This window comes from Marmota monax, unplaced genomic scaffold (genome assembly GCF_021218885.2).
Source record: "Marmota monax isolate L192 unplaced genomic scaffold, Marmota_monax_Labrador192_F-V1.1 WCK01_AAM20220418_F8-fsc00287, whole genome shotgun sequence".
Lineage (NCBI taxonomy): Eukaryota > Metazoa > Chordata > Mammalia > Rodentia > Sciuridae > Marmota > Marmota monax.
The window spans coordinates 387079-411055 of NW_026693334.1; the positions used below are offsets into that span (position 1 = coordinate 387079).

The 23977-nt window shown below is 40.4% G+C and overlaps 1 protein-coding gene across 1 annotated transcript in view; it reads right to left on the reverse strand.

Moving 5' to 3' along the window:
• Positions 1-23977, reverse strand: part of Ctnnd2 (catenin delta 2) — an 818473-nt gene that overhangs the window by 292447 nt on the left and 502049 nt on the right. Inside the window, 1 exon segment of the mRNA XM_058583219.1 lies at positions 20142-20397. Coding sequence (XP_058439202.1) covers positions 20142-20397 — 256 coding nt within the window.

A 23977-nucleotide genomic window follows, 5' to 3' on the forward strand; every position in this document is an offset into this window, starting at 1 on the left:
CCTCACAGAATAGACCCTGCTTTTTCTTTCATGTGAAGCTCTCCATGAGCCTCACTAGAACTGCCTCACCTCCAGTCATCGCATGCAGTTGGCTCTAGAAAGCCTCCCTCCTTCCCATGCACACGAAATGCTCCCTTCACTTCAGTGCCTCGCACTTTAACGTCACACATCACAGGACTGAAACTGTTGAGCTGCCTTTTCCCATGGAGATCCCAGAGTTTCTGGGGGATGTGACATGTCTTACTCATTTTGGTAATTTTAATGTTACCACAGTGTTTGCTGCACAGAATCTCTGTTGACATAATGAAGGCACTGTTGCATAATAACATTATGTAATAAGCATTTGTGAATTACTTCCAAAAAGATGAGTGACATAAATGCACTACCCCACAAGAGTTTCACCAAAGTGTCAGTTTTGTATATATAAAAATAGCAACAGCAAAGCTACACTGAGTTGATTTGTGTTTTCAGTATTTTATGGAATTGTTCTATGATACACATTTTGTGGGGGCTCTTAAATGCGTTTACTCTGTGAGCTCTTTTCATTTTGATAGCTAAAGGGGAAAAGGTGCCTTATTACCAGTGAGAGATATAACTACATTTAAGGTATAGAACAAAATCCGTACTATAGGTCAACATAAATTTCTACGAAAGTACAGGTATTCTCCTTAGGCAGGAAATTCTGATAAGCAAGCAACCAGATCCCAGCCAAAGACAGAGTGTGCCAGTCCCCAGGGAGGAATAGGGTCACCACAGCACAGTAAGCACCTGGCCTTAAGGAAGTTCACTACTGTGCCTTCAAAGTGGGGCTCAGATGGTGGGGACGCACCTTCATCTGGCTGCTAGAGAAGGGGATGAGGGAGACACTGGCAATGGTCAGGGCTTAAGAATAGTGATCTGCACCATCTGGAGGTTTTCTACCACCGTCTGGGTCATCTCCAGAATCTGAAGGTGCTGAACCTGCGGCTGGGTGCAGAAGGTACTCTAGGCAGGTCCAGGTAACCCTTCTCTCCCTTTCATAGGCTCAGCACCAGAAAGGCCCACCCAACTATGAAGACTAATGCTCAAACCACTTTTCAAGCAATTTTCCTCATCAGCTTAAAATCTGACTGCATATCACCTACACACACCGCTCCCTTCCTGAATGCAGTAGAATGTTTTCTGGTTTCCTAAATCGTGGCCCTGCATACCATTCACCAAGCGTTACCACTTGAAATACAGCAGGGGAAACTTTAAAGTGCAAATTTAAATAAGTAATCATAAGCACATTATTTTGTTGTTGTTGAAAATTGCCAAAGAAAATTTCCCTACCAACTGCAGTGACCGTGGAAGAAAGCATGCCCTACACCTAGATGGCATATCTGGGGACGATTTGAGACTATTTCCCCTGGCTTATCTTTTGCAAATAGTCATGAAGAATCTAAATGGTATCTGTCCTAACAAGGTCGGGGGCACCTCAGGTTACTGGCAGGGGAGAATTCTGGCTTTCTTAAAAAGATGAAATGCACAAGTCTTCCCAGTCTGAGGGCAGCCTGCCATTGCCGCCACAGTGTGCCATTGAACATGAAGAGAGGGACAGGCTGGGAAAGTGTATAGTCGGCCATTGTTTTCAGTGGACTCCAGACATCCTCATTTGCTGTGTATTAATTGAAAGAAACCATTTGTTTTGTGGATAAAGTAGTTTGCTTCTGAAATTTGCTAAGGAATGAGTGCTGATTTCTCAGAAAACTCAAGGCCAAGTTTAATTTTTCCAGCTTTCAGCCCGACACATTATCCTTTTTTCTAAAGAGTGAGAGCCTTAAATGGGAACCAAAGCCTGTAGCCGAAGGACTGACCCTTTCTGCTGAACTGGGGTTTCAGGAGAGGGAGCCTCTGCATTGCTTTCTTATTTCTGAGAAACTGGTTCAAAGGTCAAGCCTAATGGAAGTCTTCAGAAGTTTTATTTTCCGTGGAAGGCTTAATGAAAGGCCCAGAGCTTGACCCAATAAAATGCAGATTATGAGGCATTCTCAGTTGAAAGAACTTCCATGGTTTTTCCCTTTAAAAGAATCATATGCAGATCAAAAGACAATGTTTAGATTTTTCATTAAAATAACACACTCACACATATACCCACAGATATTCATATATCCTTCATTTCCTGTGACAATGAAGCTCTAATTGTTAATTTTTTCTTTGAAACTGAATGATCATCACAACTATTATCAGTATACAATGGATCAAAACATGTATGATTATTAAAGCACAGAAATTCTGATATGCAATTATGAAACAAAATTTTATTGAAAATGTATCTTTTAATGAGATGGATGTGGAATCTAAAAATTCATTGATTTTCACAAACAAATGCTATTTATTGCTAGAATGAGACAGGTCTTTATAATCCATTGCAATTTTGTTTTCTATACATGAGAGTATTCCAAAGCCCTGTTCATGTACGTATGTAGTGAGATTCTGGAGTAGAGGCTGCTGTCATTTCTGAAGAGGGTGCAGAGAAACAGTGAAAGAACATAGAAAGGGCATCTGGAGAAGAGCAGATCATGAGATCAGACACTGCTGAAGACAAGAGTTCCCTCACCTAGACCTTCCTTCTCAGCCAGAAAGCCACAGGTGTAGAGCTCAGTGGGGAGAACTCCTACTGTGAACCCTGAAAGCAACCTGATACAGCTGCCTTCTAGGTAAGTCTGGATGTATCTTCTGTGTCCCACAGGTTATATCCATAATGGGTATAACCAATCTATCAGCTGTGCATCCTTCATCCTCTTGTTCCCTGAGTTTAGCACCAGATCAGGGGTGCTTGGCTCCATAACCAAATGTAAGAAATGTCAATTCTTTATTAAAGAGGCAGAAAGAAAATGAGCAGGTAACATTGACCATCAGACCATAGCTTCTTAAACCACAGCAGAATAAGCCACTGCTGGAGGAATTGTTAAAATGCAGCCTGCAGGTGGGGTCTGGGATTTCACATGGCTAATGAGGAGCTCCAAGCCCAGCATCACCTGGGATGCACTTGAGCATAGAAAGTGGGCTTGAATATATCTGAGTGCTGGTGAGGTGTGTGCAATTGGATGATCTGAGGAGCATCCACCTGATTGGTAATAGCACACCCTGTGCTCCGTGGAGTCATGAAGAATGGCAACTCCACAGGGAGGGGTCCTACGTCCATGCTGAGGGATCTCAGGCTAGTGGAGGACATGCCTGGCTCTATCAATCAGAGAATGCTGATGTGGGGAGTACATTGGGTCTGATGGAGGTGAAGGGCAGGCAGGTAAGGGCAAAGACTAGAGAAAGGCATTGCAGCAAGAGACAGAATAAGGCTCTGACTCTCATTCTAGCAATTCTGGGATGGAATGGTCTATGCCCTCTCAGCAAAATGAGAAAGACTCAACAGGAAAAAGAGTGGGGAAAGTTGGAGGAAGATATGAGAGGCATCTGCCTGGGGATAAAAACGGGGAAGGAGTTGTTCAAAACCTTTGAAAGACAAGCAGAAAATTACATCATTTAAAAAAAAAAAAAGCAGATACTGTGGAAATTTTTTAAAAGGTAAACTACATCTTCAAAAGTCTATACTGTAATGCTGTGAAAAGTGAGTTCACATTTTGATAATATTATCAACTCTTTTAACATCTGGATTCTCAAATTTAGATTTTTGATAAAATAAGACTCTAAGACTTCGAAAGTCAAATGATTGTAGTAAATTATTATGCCACTAACGATATAATTCAAAGCACATTCATATGGTCCAATAGGAGAACTATCTGAATACCACTGCTTGATCCCTAACTTCTGCAATAAGATGTTCTAACTGAGAGACGTTTTTGGCCAAAAAAAACATCAGCTATTCAGACTTTCATGTGCATAGAGCACATAGTGTCTTGTTAAAAATGCAAATTCTGAGGTCTGTGATTCTGCATCAGGTCACAGCACCACACTTTGGAGAGCAAAGTTCTAAAGAAGGTGCTAGAAAGTTTAAATTTTGGTTATTCCCATATTAATTTTTAAGTAAAATGATATATTTTAATGTAAAATTCAAAATGTAATAGAGTGAATATTTATTGCAATGATTTTGAAACTGAAGGAATGAAATGAAAAAGAAAATGTTCCTTATTTTTAGAAAACATTTCAATCCCATAATGGGTATAACCAATCTATAAAAAGTAGTGACTAATTAATGACTTACTACCTTAGGTTCATTTATTTATATGCATAATGGTGCCTATGAAAGATTACAAAACTGTCTCTTTTCACATCTCATTTTCTATAACCTGCAGACACCTTCTTTAAAGTTAGAGCAGATACATTTGTATTAACTTGCATATTGTACTGTAAACACTACACAAAGTTCATTTTCCCAAAAGACACATCTAAACAACAACAAAAAAAAAATGTCAGGCCAGCTCGGGCAGCCTCCTCAGGGCCTTCTCAAAGCAGATATCCCCCTCCAACACCCTTCTCTTAGAGGACTCCCACAGATGGACTGCTGCAGAATCCCACCACAGCTGAATGCCCTTGGGATTCACATTGACCTAAAGCAGCTCTGCTCAGGGTCAGCACAGCAGGCAACCTGGTGAGCAAGCTCTGTCCAGCGTGCTTTATCCTGGACTCCACTCATGGCTATCCACATGGACACCTGGATTAGACTTTTAGGGCTGCCATAACAAAATACCACCCACAGGGTGGCTCACACAGATACGTATTGTCTCGTGGTTCTGGAGACTAGAAGTTCAAAAGCAAGGGGCCAGCAGGGCCTCTTCTGAGCTCTCTCTCCCTGGTTTGCAGGTGTCCATGCTCTCTTTTCTTACAGGGTCTTTCCTCTGTTCAAGTCCGTCCCTGGCGTCTTTTCCTTTTCTTATAAGGGCACCGATCCTCCTGGATTAGGGCCTCACCCTAATGGCCTCATTTTAACTTCATCACCTCTTTAAAGACTGTATCTACAGAAACAGTCGCATCCTGAGTGCTGGGAGTTGGAACACTGACACACGAATTAGGGGGCAGAATTCAGCCCCAAATGCCTCTCTTGAGCAAGCTGGAATTCACGGTGTTAGAGACAAACATACACAGGAGAGAGACAGAAGCAGAGCACAGGAGGAAGCCAGCACAGAGCTGAGAGACCAGGTAGACAGGTGGGGAGGTCAGAGGGAGGCAGGCAGAAAAGCCCAGAGCCCACACTGCAAGGCTCTGCCACGGGGCCCAGCCCACACTTGCTCTCAGTGACATACTCAGAGTTCCTGCCCAGCTCCAAAGCCGCCTTTGTTACCAGGCCTGTGAGCTGGTTTTCAATGAGACCCTCCTGGCTGAAGCTGCTGACACCGTTTCCTGTCTCTTTCATACCCTCTGGAAACATACAACAAGCTCCTATTGACTGAGATCACCCGAGTGCATTCTCATTCCTTGCAACTTGTAAGTGCTTACTGCCGTGAATGAGCTAATGTAGCATGTTACACACAGGCGCTTCAGTCGAGGGCCTGGGTCTGAATGACAGATGCGTAGCACGGGTGGATGTGTGTAAGGGTCCTGTTGTATGTTGCCTGTTTTGCCTTCATTTTTACTAAAGCAACAGTGTAGGGCAATCAAACCTTTTCTTTCAAAAAATGCAAACATATCAATAGTTACAGGGTTTGAAGTTACTTATTCAGAGTAGGTCCAGTCTGTGTGTGTATGTATGTGTGTGTGTGTGTGTGTGCGCACGCGCGCATATCTGTATGTGTGCATACATGTGCATATGTATTTGTATACATGTGCATAATGGAGCCCTATATGTTTGTTACATTTGCATGCACATGGGTGTATGTGTACATACATGCACACTGCTTGGCAGACACAAAGTGTTCATATTCCTAAAAGTCCCATTTACAATATTAGCAATGTTGCCTGCTACTTTCAATCTGATTTATGGGAAGTTTAAATCTTTAATGTCCCAGTCATCCTCAAAACAAAGGACAGCACACACATTACTCGGCCCCTACAGAGACATGTCAGTTTATCTAAAAAAGCCCGAGCTTTGTATTTTCCTCTTTAATGACAGGAGCACTTTAGTGCAGTTATACATGTTAATTGCCACTTACCTTTAATGAGTTCTCTTCTAACACAACAGAGCTTGGCTGGAAATACAGCAGACTGCTTTGTCAAGAAAAGACAGGAAGGGTCCTGTTGGTTCCTGGGAGGAAGGAGATGCTTTCTCTGTCTGCTTTCTTGGTGTTGCTTGAAAGCTTTCTGACTTAGGGCCTTTGCAGTTACTACCTTCATACTCAGTGTGAGTGGAAATTCAATAGAAGTCATGAAATGGAACTCTGGCTCTAAAACAATAGGCACAGTAGGAATGACTGAGGTCATTATGCAGAATTATGTGGTGGCTGGTATAAGCAGGCACTAAGGGGAACTTATAATAATCCTGCAGATAGTCTGATTTAAATTCAATTTATTTTTAAGTTTCTATGATTTTAAATCTGATTATTTCCTATTTATTTCTTAGCTAATATTCCCACTTCATTTTCTCTAAAGTTTTCAGTATCCAGAACAGTGCCTGGCAATTTGCATTCAATAAATATTTGTTGAATGAATGAATGAATAAAAATATCTAAATATGATCACCATGAGGCAGTATTTCTTGAATAATATGAATAAATATTTTTCTTCTGTAGAGCAATATTATGCCATCTAATTTAAAAAGCTACTTTAAATTTATTCTTTTAATTGAGTCTTATAGTTATTATAATTAGGCAATACATTGTAACAGACTATTATTGTTATTATTTTACTGGATCATGAGAAAGTCTGGGAAAGAGATTAAAGAACTTACTTTGGTAATATATTTGGCAAGTAATAAACGAGGGATAATAAATGATGTTCTCCTTAGAAGTGGGCTTCGGAGCTTCCTACAAAGTTGAGAGAAGCTACTGCTTTGGAATCATGTTCAAGTCCATGGGGCCGCTTCCATTCATTCCACCTCCCTGTAGCTTCCACACACTCCTCCATATGTTTTCTGCGTGTAAGAACTAGTGCCTGGTCAGCGTGTAGCTGGCTTCTATTCTTTTATTATGGTAAAACATGTGCAACATTAATTTTACCATATTAACTGCTTCTAGTGTGCCATTCAGTGGCATTAAGTATGTCCACAATGTTGTACGATGATCACCATTTCAGGACATTTTCGTCATCCCAGAGAGAAAGGATGTACTTAAACACTAACTCCTTATGGTCCCCTTCACCCAGTTCCTGATTATCACTAATCTATTTTCTGTTTCCATAAATTTGAAACTCTAGGTACCTCATTGTGTTAGCTTTTTTGGTACTTGATCAAAATACCCCACAAGAACAATTTAGAGGAGGAAAAGTTTATCATGGCTTACAGCTTCAGAGGTCTAGTCCATGGTCAGCTGATTCCATTGCTCTGGGCCCAAGGTGAGGCAGAGCATCGTGATGGAAGGGCATAGTAGAGGAGAACTGCTCAACTCATGGAGGTCATGAAGCAGAGAGCGAAGGAGAAGGGCTGTAGGTAGATGCACTCCTCCAAGGCATACCCCAGTGACCCACCTCCACCAGCCACGCCACATCTGCTTACAGGTAACACCTCTGTTATTCCATTCAAACTAGATGGGCTGACTAGGCTATAACTCTCACAATCCAAGCAGTTCTCCTCTGAATATTTCCACATCAACACAGGAGCTTTTGGAGGATACATCATACCCAAACTATGCTATTCATGTAAATGGAATCACACTGTATTTTCTCTTTTATGTGTGGCTTATTTAAATGCTCCTTTGTGTGTATGTATCATACTTTCTTTATCCATTCATCAGTTCGTGGGCATTTGGACTCTCTCAACACTTTGCTTTTTTTCTTTTTAATAAAGAAATTTCACAGAAGATATTGGATGTGAGCAACAGGAGATGGGGTCCTTGGGGGCCACACTATGGACTTGCTCCCTGAAACAGGTATTGTTAATTCACACAGTATAATGGATATTGGGATTTTTTTTTTTTTTTTTTTTAGAAATGATTAAGATTTTGATTATTGCTTCTTTGCAAAACTCAAAAATATACAGAAGAAATGATATAATCCTAGTCATTCACTAATTCATCAAACATTCAAAACAGTATATGCAGGAAAAGTAAATGAGAGTCCAGGGTGTCTTTTTCACAGTCAGTGGGACCTAAATGAGAACCTTCAGCTAATATTACATTAGTTACTTGTCCAGAGAGTGACTGTTTCTTGGTGTGGCTTTCATGTCAGTGTTCTCCAAACATCTTCTTCAAACCAGCTTCACCCCCACCCTCCGCCTCCCCCTGTAAGGCCCTTTCATTCTATTGCAGAGACTGTTCTTAATTCCAAGGTTATTTCATGGCTGCCTTTCCTGTGTACTAAGAGGTTGGTGGTGACCTTATGCTAAGCAAAACACTGGCTAACCTATGCTGTGTTTAGGCTAACCATGTGTCTTTAGTGTTTGAATTCCAGAGATGTTGGGAACCACTGGGCCATGGTTGAAAGCTGGGGGAAGCACCCTGGGTCTACTGCAGCATCCGTCAGTACAGAGCAGCTGTCCAGGGAACACTGGGTTTTCCTGGCAAACAACCCAGTTATCAAACACAGTTTGAGCCTCATGAGGTGCTGCCTCTTCTCTGAAGAGTCCTCCAAGTTGGTGGCCCACGGCCATGCTCCACTATGAGATTTTAAACATCAGATACAGTAAATAAACTAAGGAAATAGTGAAACGTCTTCAGAAAACTAAGGTGAATGATGAAAAAGTGAGGATCCATCTTCCATTTCACCCTCCAGTGCATGTTGGCACATGAACTGTGCTTTATGTACAGAGGCATGACAGATGCACGACTTCTCAACTTCCCACCGGAGCCTTCTCCTCCTCCTTGCCACCCTTCTCTCCCTTCTCCTCATTCTCTTAGATAATTTAGTGGCTGCTAGAGCATACGTGGCTCAACAACCCAGTTCAACTAGTTGAATGTGATCTTCAACAGATGAAAAAATGAAGTTACTGGACTTGTCAAACTGTAATGTACCATGAGCAATGAAATCTCAGTTTAAAATGTATTTTTTTTTCTTACTATAAGATGCTAATTTTCTTTTTATCAATGTCAGTACCTCCAAATTAATGAGCACTATTAGCTGCAAAACTCCTCAAGAAGCAATGGGAATTAATTTCCATTAGTTAACAACTGACAGTCAACTACAACCTGCCTTGCAAGACAATAAATGTTTTGAATGCTCCATTTTTGTCCTCAATTAAATGTTCACAGTCAGATGGTGAAGAAAAGTGACTATGACATCAAGCCAGATATCAATGCTGGTTAGCATATGACATGACCAAAGGGGATTTCAGCTGTTCAATTGTGATGGAATAAACAAGGAGGGCTTTGAGGATGAATTAATTAAAATATCCTAAAAATGAAAAAGCTTTACTACAGTAGGATGAGTGGAAGAGCAAAGGGGGGAAGTTCTTAATTAGGAACTGGCCAAGCTTTCTGAAAAACACAGGTCACTTAGAATAGCACCCGACTTCAAAAGGTACAACCCAGCAACACAGAGACCCACAACCAGAAATGGACCTTTCAAAAATCTCATAGCTACCGTGACAGGTCCACATTTATCATATGGAAAACACCCCTATGGATATGTATTTTTAGTTTATAATATCTTATCAACATTGAAAAACAGATAAGATAGAAAATACTTTGTTATGTGTCCTTTGTAACATTAATAACCATGTGTTTATGCAAATTTTATAGATCTTACCTCTGCCTAAATATATGGAGAACCAGTAAATGAATAGATTGTGTTTATATATAAATATACATATACACACATATGTGTACATGAACATATAGTCAGACATAATCTACTTATCAATCTGCCACATAAACAGATTGCATATCCACATACATGTATATGTGTATATATAAAATACATAATATATCCATATCTATACATATAATCTATATGTACAGATATATAAATATAATGGATACATACACACGTCATTTGCCACAAATATATAATTAAGTCTAGGGCTATTAAGATTTTCCTAGAAGACAAATCCCAAAGGCTGACGGAACAAATGGGCTAATTCTGTCACCAGAATTATTTTTGTTTCTCTTTTTCTAATTAGGGATTCCTCTCATGGGAACCAACCTTAGATAACAGAGTGCTGTCCTTTATTTAATAATCTCATTCAAGTCAGGATGCACAAAACTTACTATTTTTTTTTAATTCCTTTTGAAGCACCAACTCTTCTTTGAATTCCTTCAAAACCACATTCTAGGGGCTGGGGTTGTAGCTCAGTGGCAGAGCAGTTGCCTAGCACATGTGAGGCACTGGGTTTGATCCTTAGCAACACATAAAAAATAAATAAACAAATAAAATAAAGGCATGATTTCCATTACAACTATACAAAATATTTTTAAAAATAAAAAAAAAATACACACATCCTAGAATCTCAAAAAGTGTCAAGTGAGAAATGAGCAGGAGGAACACACAGATTTTAAGTGAATCTAGGCATTTTACTTGTATACTGGATTTTGCAGCGTCATCTCTGGGTTTGGCTCTCAGAGTTTTCTCTCTGGGTCTCCAGGCTGCTCTCCTTCTCTATATTTCAGGATAAAATGCTCCCTTGGTTTTGGATTTCACCTCATTTTTAATATTCACACTCCTGCTGTCTTAACCATTCTGATCATTTATTTCAAATGAAGATAGAAATTGATTTCCTTCAAATACAGAGGATTTTTTCCCCCTCATTCGTAGAGACACATACTTCCTGAGACATCACAAAGTGGTTCAAGGACTGACTTCCTCTGTAAGACCCCTTTCCAGTGTGAGGAATCCCATAGATCACACATGCAACAGCATACACAAAGTCATCGAGAGATGATGGACATTACCCAGGCGTGCATCGGGAAATAATATGATTGCTGTATTAACCTTGCAGCAGGTGGAACAACTGTGTTAGTGCATCAGCCAGGGAGAGTTATGCCAGGAGGAAAGGACAAAGTCAGCTTTTGCTACTGGGTGTTGGCTCCAACTAGTTCGGATTTGGTTTTTTGCTCCAAGGATGCAGGAAGACCAGAATGTGTACTGCCCACTTTAGAGATCTAGGACTTGGGTTCTGCAGACCCTTCATACACCTGAAGGCCTGGTGGGTGGTGAGATCCCAGGGGCACTCAGCTCTACTCCAGTGTGAGCTACATGCTCACCTCTGAACTTGGGCTAGAGTTTGCTTTACTGATAACCTGTGGACTGAGTGGGGCAAAGGAGTTGGCTCCCCAGGGGAAAGTCTGTTCACCAGGCAAGCACAAAACAAAGATCTCCACCATCACAAGTGATAGAGAGCCTGCTAACAAGTCATTAACTAACTGGCACCCTGGATACAGATACCCTTCAGTGTGGCTGCCTATTTTTCATTACCTTTAACCCTGCACCGTCATGGAGTCTCCTATGCCAGATCCTGACAGTATAAATCAGGTGGGGATGTAGGATTAGAAATCAGTTGTTATTTTAAAAATGCACTTGTTTACTCCTGCAAATAGTTTTGAAGACAAGAGGCAAAATAGCATCCTAGAATGGAAAGAATCAACATTGGCACAGATAAGTCTGATGTGTAAACATTACTTTCCTTTAAACTGATAAAGGAAATCTTGAAAAGAAGGATCTCATAAAACAACAAAAAAGTGCTTTGTAAAGAAGTCTCCTCTTCCACCTTGTAACTCCGACCTCTCAGTGATCCCTCCTCCTCCTTCTCTGCTGGCCACGACTCTGGTCTTCCCTACACCCTCTCATATTGCTGGTCTCCAACAGGAAATGCTCCAGCACCCGCTCCTGGGCCTCTTTTTGTGCTCCAACCAGAGAGCTCATAGCCTCTATATCTTCCCACATTTACTCTGTGGATCTGATGCCCAAGCCCCAATCTCAACAAAACTGAGGGGCTCCTGCAGGCAGGATTAGGAGTTGCTGCAGAAACAGGGGTGCTAATAGCAACCACAGCTTAAAATGACTCTCCTGCTATGGTCTAGATAAGGGTGTCCTCCATATGCACACACATGAGACAGCACAAGAAGGTTCAGAGACAAAATGAATGCATCATGAGAGGTGCAACCTAATCAGTCCTTCAATCCACTGATAAAGATTAACTGGGTGGTAATTCTTGGGAGGTAGGGTGTGGCTGGAGGAAGTAGGTCACTGGAGGTGTGCCTTTGGGGTTTATATTTTATCTCCTGGCTGTCATGTCCTGAGCTGCTGTCCTCCACCACACCTTTCCTTCCACCATGGTGTCCTGCCTCTCCTCAGGCCCAGAGCAGTGGAGTTAGCTGTCTATGGATTGAACCTCTGAAACTGGGAGCCCCAATAAACTTTTCTTCTATTTTGTTTTTGTTAGGTATATTGGTCACAGCAATGAAAAAACTAATAACCTCCCTGCCACCACCCCAAGCCTGGAGGTATTCCAAGGATATTAACGTCTTAGTATAGTTCATCCTCAGAATGATTTTTATGAGGAAGGACTGCCATCATTTCCACTTCACCTCATGGACACTGAGGACCTGCAGAGATCATGTCCCAATTGTTATTTGGTAAGGACCCTTTTACCCTTGTATTTGATACCCTTCAGAAGACTGGCCACATCTACCATTTTCCTGTGGGAGAGACAGTATGCAGCTCAGGACTGAGCAAAGATGTCCCCTGGGTGGGAGGAGAGAACATTAAAATGTCTGCTCATTTATCTAACTAAACAAAATAGAGAAACAAAACATCATAATAGCTACTCTTTGGGTTGGCCCTGTCCCTCTTGCTGGGTCCAAATCTCAGCTGATGGTGTCTCAGTAGAAGGCACAACATGGCACAGTGGTTGGAAACATCCATGCTAGTTCTATGGCCTTGCATACGGGCACCTGTTGCTGCTGATGTGTGTCCCTGTGAGGTTTGATTGACACTAACTACTTTTAATCCAGCCCTCGCAAAATGAACAAGAGAGCACTAATACTTCAAGCATGTCCAAAAGCCAAAACAATGGACCCACTGGCCCAGCTACCTAGGCCCAGAGCCATAAACATCAGCCACATTAACCAGTAAAAAATGGTGACAATACGCTCCGATCTAACACAGTCAACCACATTGCTCTTAATAAAGAGTGACAGTTATCATGAAAAATTGAAAAAAAAATGAAAAGTTTAAAATTTTTAACCTTTAACATACCTTATTATTTGTAAGTTCTACCTTTAGTGTACATCTATTTTATGGTGTGTGTAGTGTATTAGTATGCTGGTGTGTGTGTAATCGTTGAATAGTGTCTCACCAAGTTAATGTCTACCCAGAATTTCTTAGTGACCTTATTCATAGGGTTTTTATGGACGTAATTAACATGAGGTCACAGTAAATTAGAATGGACTCCAAGTCTTAATGATTGGTGTCTTTAGAAGAAGACAAAGGTAGGTAAAAACAGAGAGAAGATAGAACGTGAAGACAGAGGCAGAGACTGGAGTGTTGAGTCCAAAGTCAAGGAATGTCTGGGGCCACCAGAAGCAGGAGGTGAAGAAGGCTCCCCGTAGAGCCCTGGAGGAAGGCAGCATGGTGGCATGTGGGTTTCAGACCTCCAGGCTCCACACCTGAGAGAATACATTTTTTTTTTAATTTAAGGCCACCGAGTTTGTGATAATTTGTTATAGTAGCCGCTATTGTTGAATGTTTGAGTCCCCTCTGAATTCAAATCTTAAAACCCAATGGCCACAGTGATAATAAGAGAGGTGAGGCCTTTGGGGAGGTGATTAGGTCTTGAGGTGAAGTCCTCACGAATGGGATTAGGATTCCCAAAGAGGTCCCCGAGAGCTGCCTTGCCCCTTCCACATGAAAACACAGAGTGAGAAGTGCCATCTACAAGGAAAGGCCCTCACTAGACCACAGTCTACCCGCACACCTGGATCTTGGACTTCCTGGAACTCAGAACCATGAGCAGTATTTTTGTTATTGCAGCCCAAACACACTAAGACAGCAGCCCTAGGAAATTAGTACAGAACAGTCATAACATTATGAGAAGAAACGTCCACATGGAGGTGCCAGCTGGCACTTCATCCTGGTTGGTTGGGGAGACAGGGACGCCCAGAGGTTTCCCTGCGTATCCCCACAGTCCAGCTGAACCAGGCCTCAGTGTTTGCAATGGTCCTCCCTGCTCCACTGCCAGCCCTCTTTTCTTTCTGACTGTCCTCTCTGCCTGGAAAGCTTTCTCCTATTCTCCCAAGTAAACCTTCTGTCCCTCTCAGCTGCAGGACACCCTCCACCTCTCTACTGGGCCTCTCAGCACTCTTCTTAGTTACTCAACACAGAGGGTCACTTCTGGAGGAACCTTTCTCTCCAGGACAACTGTGAAAGCTCCTTAAAGCACAAGGCCATGTTCAGGCTGCTCCTGTATCTGCCTAGTCTGTCCTAGAACTTTCCAGAGAAAAGTCACCTTTACTGCCGTGACATGAACCTGGGGTGCAAGGAATGAGCGCCACAGGGCTCCATCTCTGGGCTGGTGCCAGCCACATCTGGAGGAAACCTTGCTGGACACACAGCACGCCTTTCAAGTTTTCAAGGGACAAGGAGCAAAAGTTATAGTAATTACACTTGGTTAAAAAAAAAAAAAATGTGAGGATCCAAAAAAAGATTTCTGTAGTACCAAATAATGGAATCATCTGATATAAAGCCCCATCCTTTAAGTTGAAAAGAAAATTAAAAACCTGAGTTGAGTATAATTGATTCATATCTTTGCAGAAGACACATGAGGAAAGACAAGGCATTCTGTTTGGTTGGTGATATTGGTATCAATGCTCATAGCAGTAAGAAGCACAGGGCTAAAAATTAGTCAGATTTGGGTTCAATTTCTAGCTCTCTGGGTCTCAGTTTTGTCATATGTAAAATAGCCATTATTAAAAGTCCTGTGCTAGGGATTTTTGGAAACAGGAAATTAAATAATTAATATGAAAAATTTAACCCTGAGAGTGGCTGTAAAACTCATTAATTTTAATTGTTGTTGTTCCCGTTATCAGTTAGAGACATCATTGTCATCTTACTTTCAAGAAAACCCACAATAAGCCCAGGTTGGCCCCTGCTAGCATTCATTCTTTCTGTACTTGCTGGTGAGGTGTGAGACAGACCTGGGAGGAGGCGGCCCCTGCAGGGTGACCTGGGAGCTCCTGGGATGAGGGGAGCTTGCACAGGGACAGGGACAGGGACAGGAGTCCTCGCCCCTGGTGGGACCTTCTGTAACTGCCATCGAAGTTCATTCCTAGAGAAGGAATAGGCACATTCTCATGTGACTTCAAAGGGCAGAGACAAGATCAGGGATGAGCTTACAAGAGATGCAGATTTTGGATCTATATAAATTAGAGTTGGAGATCTGAACGACTCAAAGAAAAATTGTGAACTTAGTCAAGAGGAGGTGAGTGGCCAGTTTATTTTACTTCCAGGAAGCGTGCGGCCACCTGCCAGCAGCATTCCCATAGGGTGGTGGGCTTGCTCTGGGCCCAGGGAGTAAGTGCCTTCCTGGTGCTCTTCAAGCTCAGAGGTTCTTTCTTGTCACTGTGAATCCTGTGCTTCCCTCTGACGTTCCAGTTAAATAAACGAGTATTGCACATCTGAAGTTAAAAGCCAGCTCCCCGGAGACTCATCACCCACGTGAACTGGACTATGAAAAATATTATTTGTGTTTTACAGCAAACACTTCAGCAATGTTACTGAAGCTACGTGATAGCTTCAATTGCATAGCAATGGTGTTTAAACCTTAACATTTAAAAACTATTTTTCAACCTTCACCTTTCAAAAAGCATATAAAACCATATTTTGCTTCCTGAACATTCAGTTCACTACATATTAGGTGTGTGTGAGCTGTAAACTGTTAAAATATAAAATAAAACAGTATTTGAAAATCATTTTTCCTACTGAGGTTTACATAATAATATAATATTTAGAAGTGATATTATTAATTGAGATCCAATAATATAATGTCAAAATAACTTTCAGTAATACCTCAAAATAGGAAATAAAGTAGGAATATACATATAATTCTTTAGAAGTTCCTTCTTTTATATTATGGATCAACTCTGTGGCTTAAACAACTCCATGGAGAATAAATTTGAAAAGCCAATTGAAAATGCAGTTGCTAATTTGGGTCCAATAGCTGTATTAAAAATATGCCATTTTATGCATTTTTTTCTGTTTTGATGAATAACAAAAAGAAAAGTTTTATTGTAAATCACATTCACATCAATTGAGATTTCTTATGGCATGTTTGAAAATTGCTTTTGAGATAGTGTACATCCTTCAAGACATACATCACCCTGAAAAGGGATTTACCAAACATATTAAAAGTATGCTGTGATTGCTATAATTTATGCATTATATTGGTGAACTGTCTTGGCCAACACTTCTCTTCTTTTGTAGATGAGAACACTTATTACATCCAAAGTATCTTTGAATATCAGTCTTGCTTTATGTTGTTCTAGTTACTTCATTAATTAGAATTTCAAAATAAGAATGTTATTATAAGACTCACCACTCCTGATGTCACTGATACCGCTTCCACATAATTTAATTCAGAATTTATATCTGACTCACATGTTCAGAAATAGGAACAAATAGGACTCGATATTGGGCACACATCCAAAAACGTATTCGCTATGTTAATAGTCCTTAGGGAAGTCATGTTTGATGCAAGATGGCATGCCATTACAAAATAAAGGCTTCTTAAAATCAAAACACACCTGTAAAGTTAATTTTATATGTATAAAAAACTATTTTCCCAGTGATTGCCAACCTTAAAAGAGAAGCTGGATTTACCTCCTCTTCGGTAAAATGCTTCTGTGTGCCCTCTTTGTTGGTGTGTATGATAGGGCAGTTAACAGCACAGAAGACCAAAGTTCTGCCTCAAATCCTCATGAGCCAACCATCAACAAGAAAAATCCAACCTTGCAACAATCCTTCCATCCTGTGACTCAGACTAACTCAAAGCTGACAGGTTGTCTCTGGCTTAAAGTCCAAACGAATGAACAGAGGCTCTCCTGACTCCAAATTCTTATTTTAAAATGCCAAATTTACTTGAAAACTTCTGACTGAATAATATTATAGCTCCTTAATAGAGAAAAGATACTGGTCTTTAATAAGACAGACAAGCCGTGCACTGGAAAAGAACTAAACCACCCAGCAGAGACACGCCTCTAGGGAGGCGTTAGTGCTGCTCACTCTTCCCAGCTTCTCACCCACACACCCGGCTCAGCCATTCATCCCTCCTCAGAAAATCACAACAGACCTTAATACAGCATTTCCCTTTCCCTTTTAGTTTTGGTAAAGAAACAAAACACTCAAGCCAACACAGGCTGCAGAGTGGAGTGACTGGCCCATGTGCCCTCCAGCTTCAAGGTGACCACCCCAAAGTCACATCACACCTCTTATTTAAGGGACAGCATGGGGGACACCAGTTTCCTCTCACAAAGGAGGAGTACTTCAAAGAAGTAAGAAAACAGACTATTATAAACCTGTGTTTGTAATGGTAAAGAGGCTTATGTGGCTTGTGGCTTGTTGTTTAATGATATGTCAAACTTCTAACACACTCTCCTAGGTACATGTATGTATAAATGTGTGCAAAAAGTCAAAAGGCTGAAAAAATCTAGATCTTAAGTCATCATGCAAAGTAAGTAAAGGTAAATAATTTTAAGAATTAGAAGTTAAGGCAATATTTGCTTATGAAGAATAAAAATTCATTTTAAAGGAAAAAGCACAACAATTTTATTAAAAGAAGAATTACATTTCAGATTTGAACATTAGATTTGGCATGTGTTTCCACTAAGAAAATTTTGACATGTTCCTTTGTTTAAAAAAAAACTACAAGACATTATTATACTTTATGCTCCATTTTGTATAAAGTCAGATTTATTCACTTCTATATTGAGCCACAACAATCCAATTGCAGCTCTAGATGTGGCTCTATTTTGTCTGAATGCCTAAGCTTAGGATGGTGGTATGTGTTTTTCAGAATTCATACATTTTTAAGGCCAAGATTTAGCATTCTTAAAAATAATGTTGAACTTGTAATTCTTGTAGCACTGATTTGCATATAAACTTAACACACACAAAAGATTCTCAGATTCACTCTAACATTTCTTGTTGGTGTTACTGTTTCTGGTTTATAGCAAGCACTCAATAAATATAAGTGACATAATCCATAACTCGAAAAGGTAAGAGCTATGCCGATACAGCAAAAGAAGAAAAAAGCCTATAAAAGTGACAGTAATATAAAATAAAAAGGATATGCCATTTAATAAAATAAAATGCATTTAATACACAGTATAAAACAGACGCAAACTTGCAGCTAGAGAAATAAAAGTTTTGTCTCTCATAATCCAAATGTTCTTAATATGAAAATGTAAAGCTTTTTAATTAGAGATAAAATATTTATTCTCCATTGAAATATACAATGTTAAATACAAGCCAGCCAATTCAAGAATATATTTTTCTGTTTCAGACTTCTTAATGGCTTACTATTGTTGTATTTCCACATATTTTCAGTTGCATATTGAGAAAAAATTATGTGAAAATAGAGAGTGCAGAAGTATTTTTCAAAGAATATTCTAATGAAACATAATTAAGAATACTTAAACATTTAGGGCAGATTTCAGGACCAAGACTATAGAGACCGTTACTGACACTGAAAATCTAGAAAACCAGGACAGTGAGCATTGTTGATGCAAGTATATTTCTAATTTGTAGTCCTTAAGAGTAAGGATTTATTACAATTGAATTTTATAATGGAGGTTAGACCAAATATGGTATTTAGCAAGGATACTACAAGTGGGTTTGATCTATACTAAAGTATCTATCTCAGAGAATACATAAACTATAACATTCTGCTTTTTATGTTTGTAAAATTGATTTCTTCTTCTTTTTTTTTTTTTAGAGAGAGAGAGAGAGAGACAGATAATTTTAATATTTATTTTTTTTTAGTTATCGGCGGACACAACATCCCCGTCTGTATGTGGTGCTGAGGATCGAACCCGGGGCCGCACGCACGCCAGGCGAACGCGCTACCGCTTGAGCCACATCCCCAGCCCCTGATTTCTTCTTGCTAAAGAACGTACGCAAACTTCTCAATGTAATACACAGAAATCTGTGTTCTCTGTAAGTAAAAATTCCTTAAGACAAAATTTAAGTTTCCCACCAGAGTCAAGCTACATGCCCTTCCATAAAGATATTCCAGAAATTTGACATTTCTGTAGTACTTGCAGATGCAGATATGTATTTGTGGGACTCTATCTGCATAAAGCCAATGGCTATGAATAAAACATCATTTAACTCTACAGGGAGTCAATTGGAACCTCAAAAGTAAAGCATCACTAAATCCTTTGCTGCTGTTGGAAAAAAGAAAGTAAAAAAAGAGACACACTTCATAACAACAATTTCTTTAATATACTGTGTTCCAAGCTTTGGTTAATCCCCAAATTAGTTCATCCTAGCATTTATTTTCAAACATAGACCAATGAAGTTCACAGGGAATTTCCAAATTTATAATTTTTACGATAACTTGGGAGGAGCTATCTTGACACTGTGATAAGTGGAAAGACAAAAGGTGACAAAGGATGCTCCCACAGAGACAAAAGCATACCTCTTAGACCATGGCACTGGAAGCCAAGTGACACAACCTCTGCTCTCCAAGCCTCAGTTTCTACTGCATCACCAGGAGCTCCTCTAGATCTTACCAAATGGCTGAAACCTCAAGCCCCTAAAGCTGTTCCCATCAAGAGATCTCCATTTGTGTTCTGTTTTGAGATAGCGTCTTGCTGTGTTGCCCAGACTGGTCTCAAACTCCTGGGCTCAAGTGATTCTCCTGCCTCAGCCACTCGAGTCGATAGGACTACATGGGTGCACCACTGCATACAGCTCAATGATCGACCATCATTTCATGATATGGAATCACAACATACTAGGAATCCACTGTGAATTCTCATGTCCCATATTAAATAAAAGTACAAAATCCAAGTAAAGCCAACTGTCTCATACTTAGCCAGTGACGTAAATGCTGAAGTGACATAAAAATATTATAATACGGTTGAATCAACACCCAGTTATAAAACCGTTTCCAACATCACAGGTATGAGAAAAAGGGTTTTACCCACCTGGGGTCTTTCTGAATGCTGTCGATGGACGGGGACCTGGCCAAGGTGCCTTCGGGCGGGAGGGCAGGGCCGGATTTGCTGTAAGGAGACTCAACAGAGGGACAATACTGCAGCTGTCGGTAGGGGTCTGCGTAGTTGGCGGCTGGGCCTGCGGCGTAGCTGGCCCTCTGGAAGGTGGCTGCTGTGGCACTCTGTGGCCCGTGCTGACTGCCTGTGCGCTGCAAGGGGACGGAGTCGACACCGGGGGAGGATGGGGCTAGGACAGGAAAGTAGGGACAAAGTAAAAAATTGAGGACCTGCTCACAGAAACGGTTAACCAGGTCTAGGCAGGGGGGAACATTACACACATAAAAAATAGGGGTTCGAAAGAATAAAAATAGTTAATCTGTCATATCTGAACCACATATTCAATATTATCCAGTCAAATGTAATCAGCATGCTACTTCAGAAACACACCCTACAGGAACAGGGCAGGGATCCACCTGTCACGTGTATATTGCTAACCCACATCCAAGGGTAGGAGCATCCAACTGAAATGTGAACTAAGCAGAAGTCTAGGGAACACTGTGAGGAAGGACAGCTATGGCCTCACTACTGAAGTTGAGGTCATTTGGGATGGGGTCACTCAGGTCACCTTGCATTAGTATCATTAAAGGCTTGGGACAAATTCAGAAATGAATTAATTTTCCTGAAGAGAGGAAAATAAGGAAGAGAGGAGGATGTGTGAGTGGGGTGCTGGGGGGAGAGGTAGGCTTGCATTTCCATAAGCACTATGTGCAGCGCTGTGCAGGGCTGCGCTAGTTTCTGTCAAGTAACTCCTACAGATGTTTGCAGGCTTCTTTCTCAAGTAGAGCTGTGTAGGAACAAATGCCTATGGTGTAAGGTAGGTGTGCAGACATGGGGGACGTCATCCCAACCAAAAGGCAGACAGAATGATGGGCAGACTCAGCTTTTCAGAAGAGGACTTTACACCAGCTACTAAAGTCAGTTTGATGATTGCCAAACGGAATCTCATTTTTTAGTTTGCTTCCTAAGCTCTTTTTAGATCGTTTATGTGATTATTTTTATCTGGTTCTCAATATTTTTAACCTCTAAAGTTTAATTGATACATATATATAATGAAAATACCACTTTCGGACCAATACAACGTGACAGTGATTTACTGCTCCAACAGCTGACACCTGTGATCAGTATCAGCACACATGCTTTCCAGCACTATGAATCAGAATATCCTCAGATTATAGCCAGTGTCTAAATGTGACCATTGGTACCACAACCCTCTAAGTGGAATTAGATTCTAGTTATAAATCCCACTCCACAACTCTGACTTCTTGAGCACGCCTCAGAGCTTATTTTATCCTGTCTCACATTAGGCAATATATACCATACCATACACAAAAGACGCGTCGCGTTGAGAAAGTAACCATTAAAAGAGGCTAAGGAAAGGCTGGGCACACACTCTACTGCTTAGCAACATCCCAGTCCTCCTCAATCTCTTTTAAAAGCTACTTTCAGTCCTTTGGGAATAAACCGAGGAGTGGGATAGCTGGGTCAAATGGTGTTCCATTCCAAGTTTTATAGGGAATCTCCAGGCTGCTTTCCATAGTGGTTGCACCAATTTTCAGTCCCACCAGCAGATCAGCATACTACAGTAATGCAGCCATGTCAACGTTTATAGCAGCTCAATTCACAATAGCCAAACTACGGAACCAATGTAGGTGCCCTTCAATAGAAGAACGGATACAGAAAATGTGGTATATATACTCAGTGGAATCTTACCCAGCTTTTAAGAAGAGAGAAATTATGGCATTTACCAGTAAATGGATGGAGTTGGAGAATATCATGCTAAGCGAAATAAGCCAATCCCACAAAACCAAAGGACATGTGTTTTCTCTATTATGTGTATGCTAATTCACAATAAAGTGCTGGTGGGGGGAAACTAGAGAAGAATAGTGTTACCTTAGATTAGGCAGAGGGAAGAGAAGGGAGGGGAGGGGAGGGAAGGGGAGGCGAGGGAAGGGGAGGGGAGGGGAGGGGAGGGAAGGGGAGGATAGGAAAGGTAGTAGAATGAAACAGACATTATTACTTTATGTATGTTTATACGTGACTATATGACCAATATGATTCTACAACATGTACACTCAAAAAAATGAGAAATAATATCCCATCTATGTATGACATATCAAAGTACATAAATGCATTCTATTCTCATGTATAACCAATTAAAACAAAATTAAAACAAATTTTAATTAAAACAAATTCTAATTAAAACAAAAAAATAATTTTAAAAAGTGTCTTTTAATACTCGATCTTATAATAATCAAAAATTAGGTTACATGATAAAGTGACACAATAAAAACTAAAAAAATATTTAAGAAAAGTTTTCTAAATGAAAGTGAGTATATTCATAAAAGAAGTATTTTGAGATGGTGAAGGCTGTTCTGATATATAAGTTTCGAAAATAATTAGATCAGATTAATTTATATTACATACATAATCAGAAAATCTGCTTTATGTCTCTAAGCAATTTCTTAAGTATTTATAATTTCTCCAAAATACTACTAAGATGTCTAATTAAAATTCACATTTTAACAATTTTATACAACGTGCTTTATGTTATGGCTATGATCTAAAATCTAGGCAAATGAACAGACGTAAACAGAATTTCACTTTCTATTAGAGTTGTGTAGGGCGGAGTTGTAGCTCAGAGGTACCGCACTTGCCTAGCACATGTGAGGCACTGGGTTTGATCCTCAGCACCACATAAAAATCAATAAATAAAATAAAGGTACTATGTCCACCTACAATTAAAAATATTTTAAAAAACAGCTGTGATAAGTTGGCCAGAAAACCAAGGGCAAAAGGAGAAAACTGAGCATACCTGACTTTTTTTCAGAGAAGTGGATTTTTTTTGGCTCAGGAAACTAAATATTAATGTTCAATCTTGCTGAAAATGGTTTTCAGAAAAAAGCCCTCATCTTTAAAGAAGTATTCATTACTAATACATTATCCACAATGGTTAACAGGAAAGGAGGACAGAGTGGTAAAGACCAGGAAATAACACTGAAGTCTAAAGAAATTTGTTACTGGTGTGTGTGTGTGTGTGTGTGTGTGTGTGTGTGTGTTAGGAGGAACAGTGATGGAACAATCTGAGTGCCTTCACACGAACACTCAAAGGATCATAAATTAAGAGACTATATAATATGACAGAAGGAGTTTAAGACAAACCCTACCAAAGAGCAGACCCCAAACTGAAGAATAGAAGAGGGATCAAAACGTGAAAATAGGGGCTGGGGTTGGGGCTCAGTGGTACAGCACTTGGCTAGCATGTATGAGGCACTGGGTTCTATCCTCAGCACCACATAAAAATATATAAATAAAATAAAGGTATAAAAATGTGAAATAGGGTGTGAAGTTCAATTAGAAGGAAGCAGGAAGGCAAATCTCAGTATGAGAAAAAAGAGAGGGTGGAGCCGAGTTTTAAAAAGTTATTAGGTTCTTGTCTGTCTTGGACTTTGGCCTTTTTCAGGGAAATGTCATCAACTCATGTACAGCTTAGCTTCTGAGTTAGAGAACTGAGTTCAGGTCCCATCCTTGGATAGTCCTTGGCATGGAACAAAGTAACAGAGCTCTCCACACCACAGGGCCAAAGTTGTCAAGAGAATCATGGCCCCATGGAATCCTGGTTGAAATGAGGGAGATCAGAGAAAATGTTAAATAAAGGAGATGCTATCATCACCATTACCAAGGCTGAAATCCACAATATCAGACAAAGGGACTGCACCTAGGGCAGTGGGCACAGGCCCTTGCCCTGGCCAGCCAGCTCCTTGCAGGTG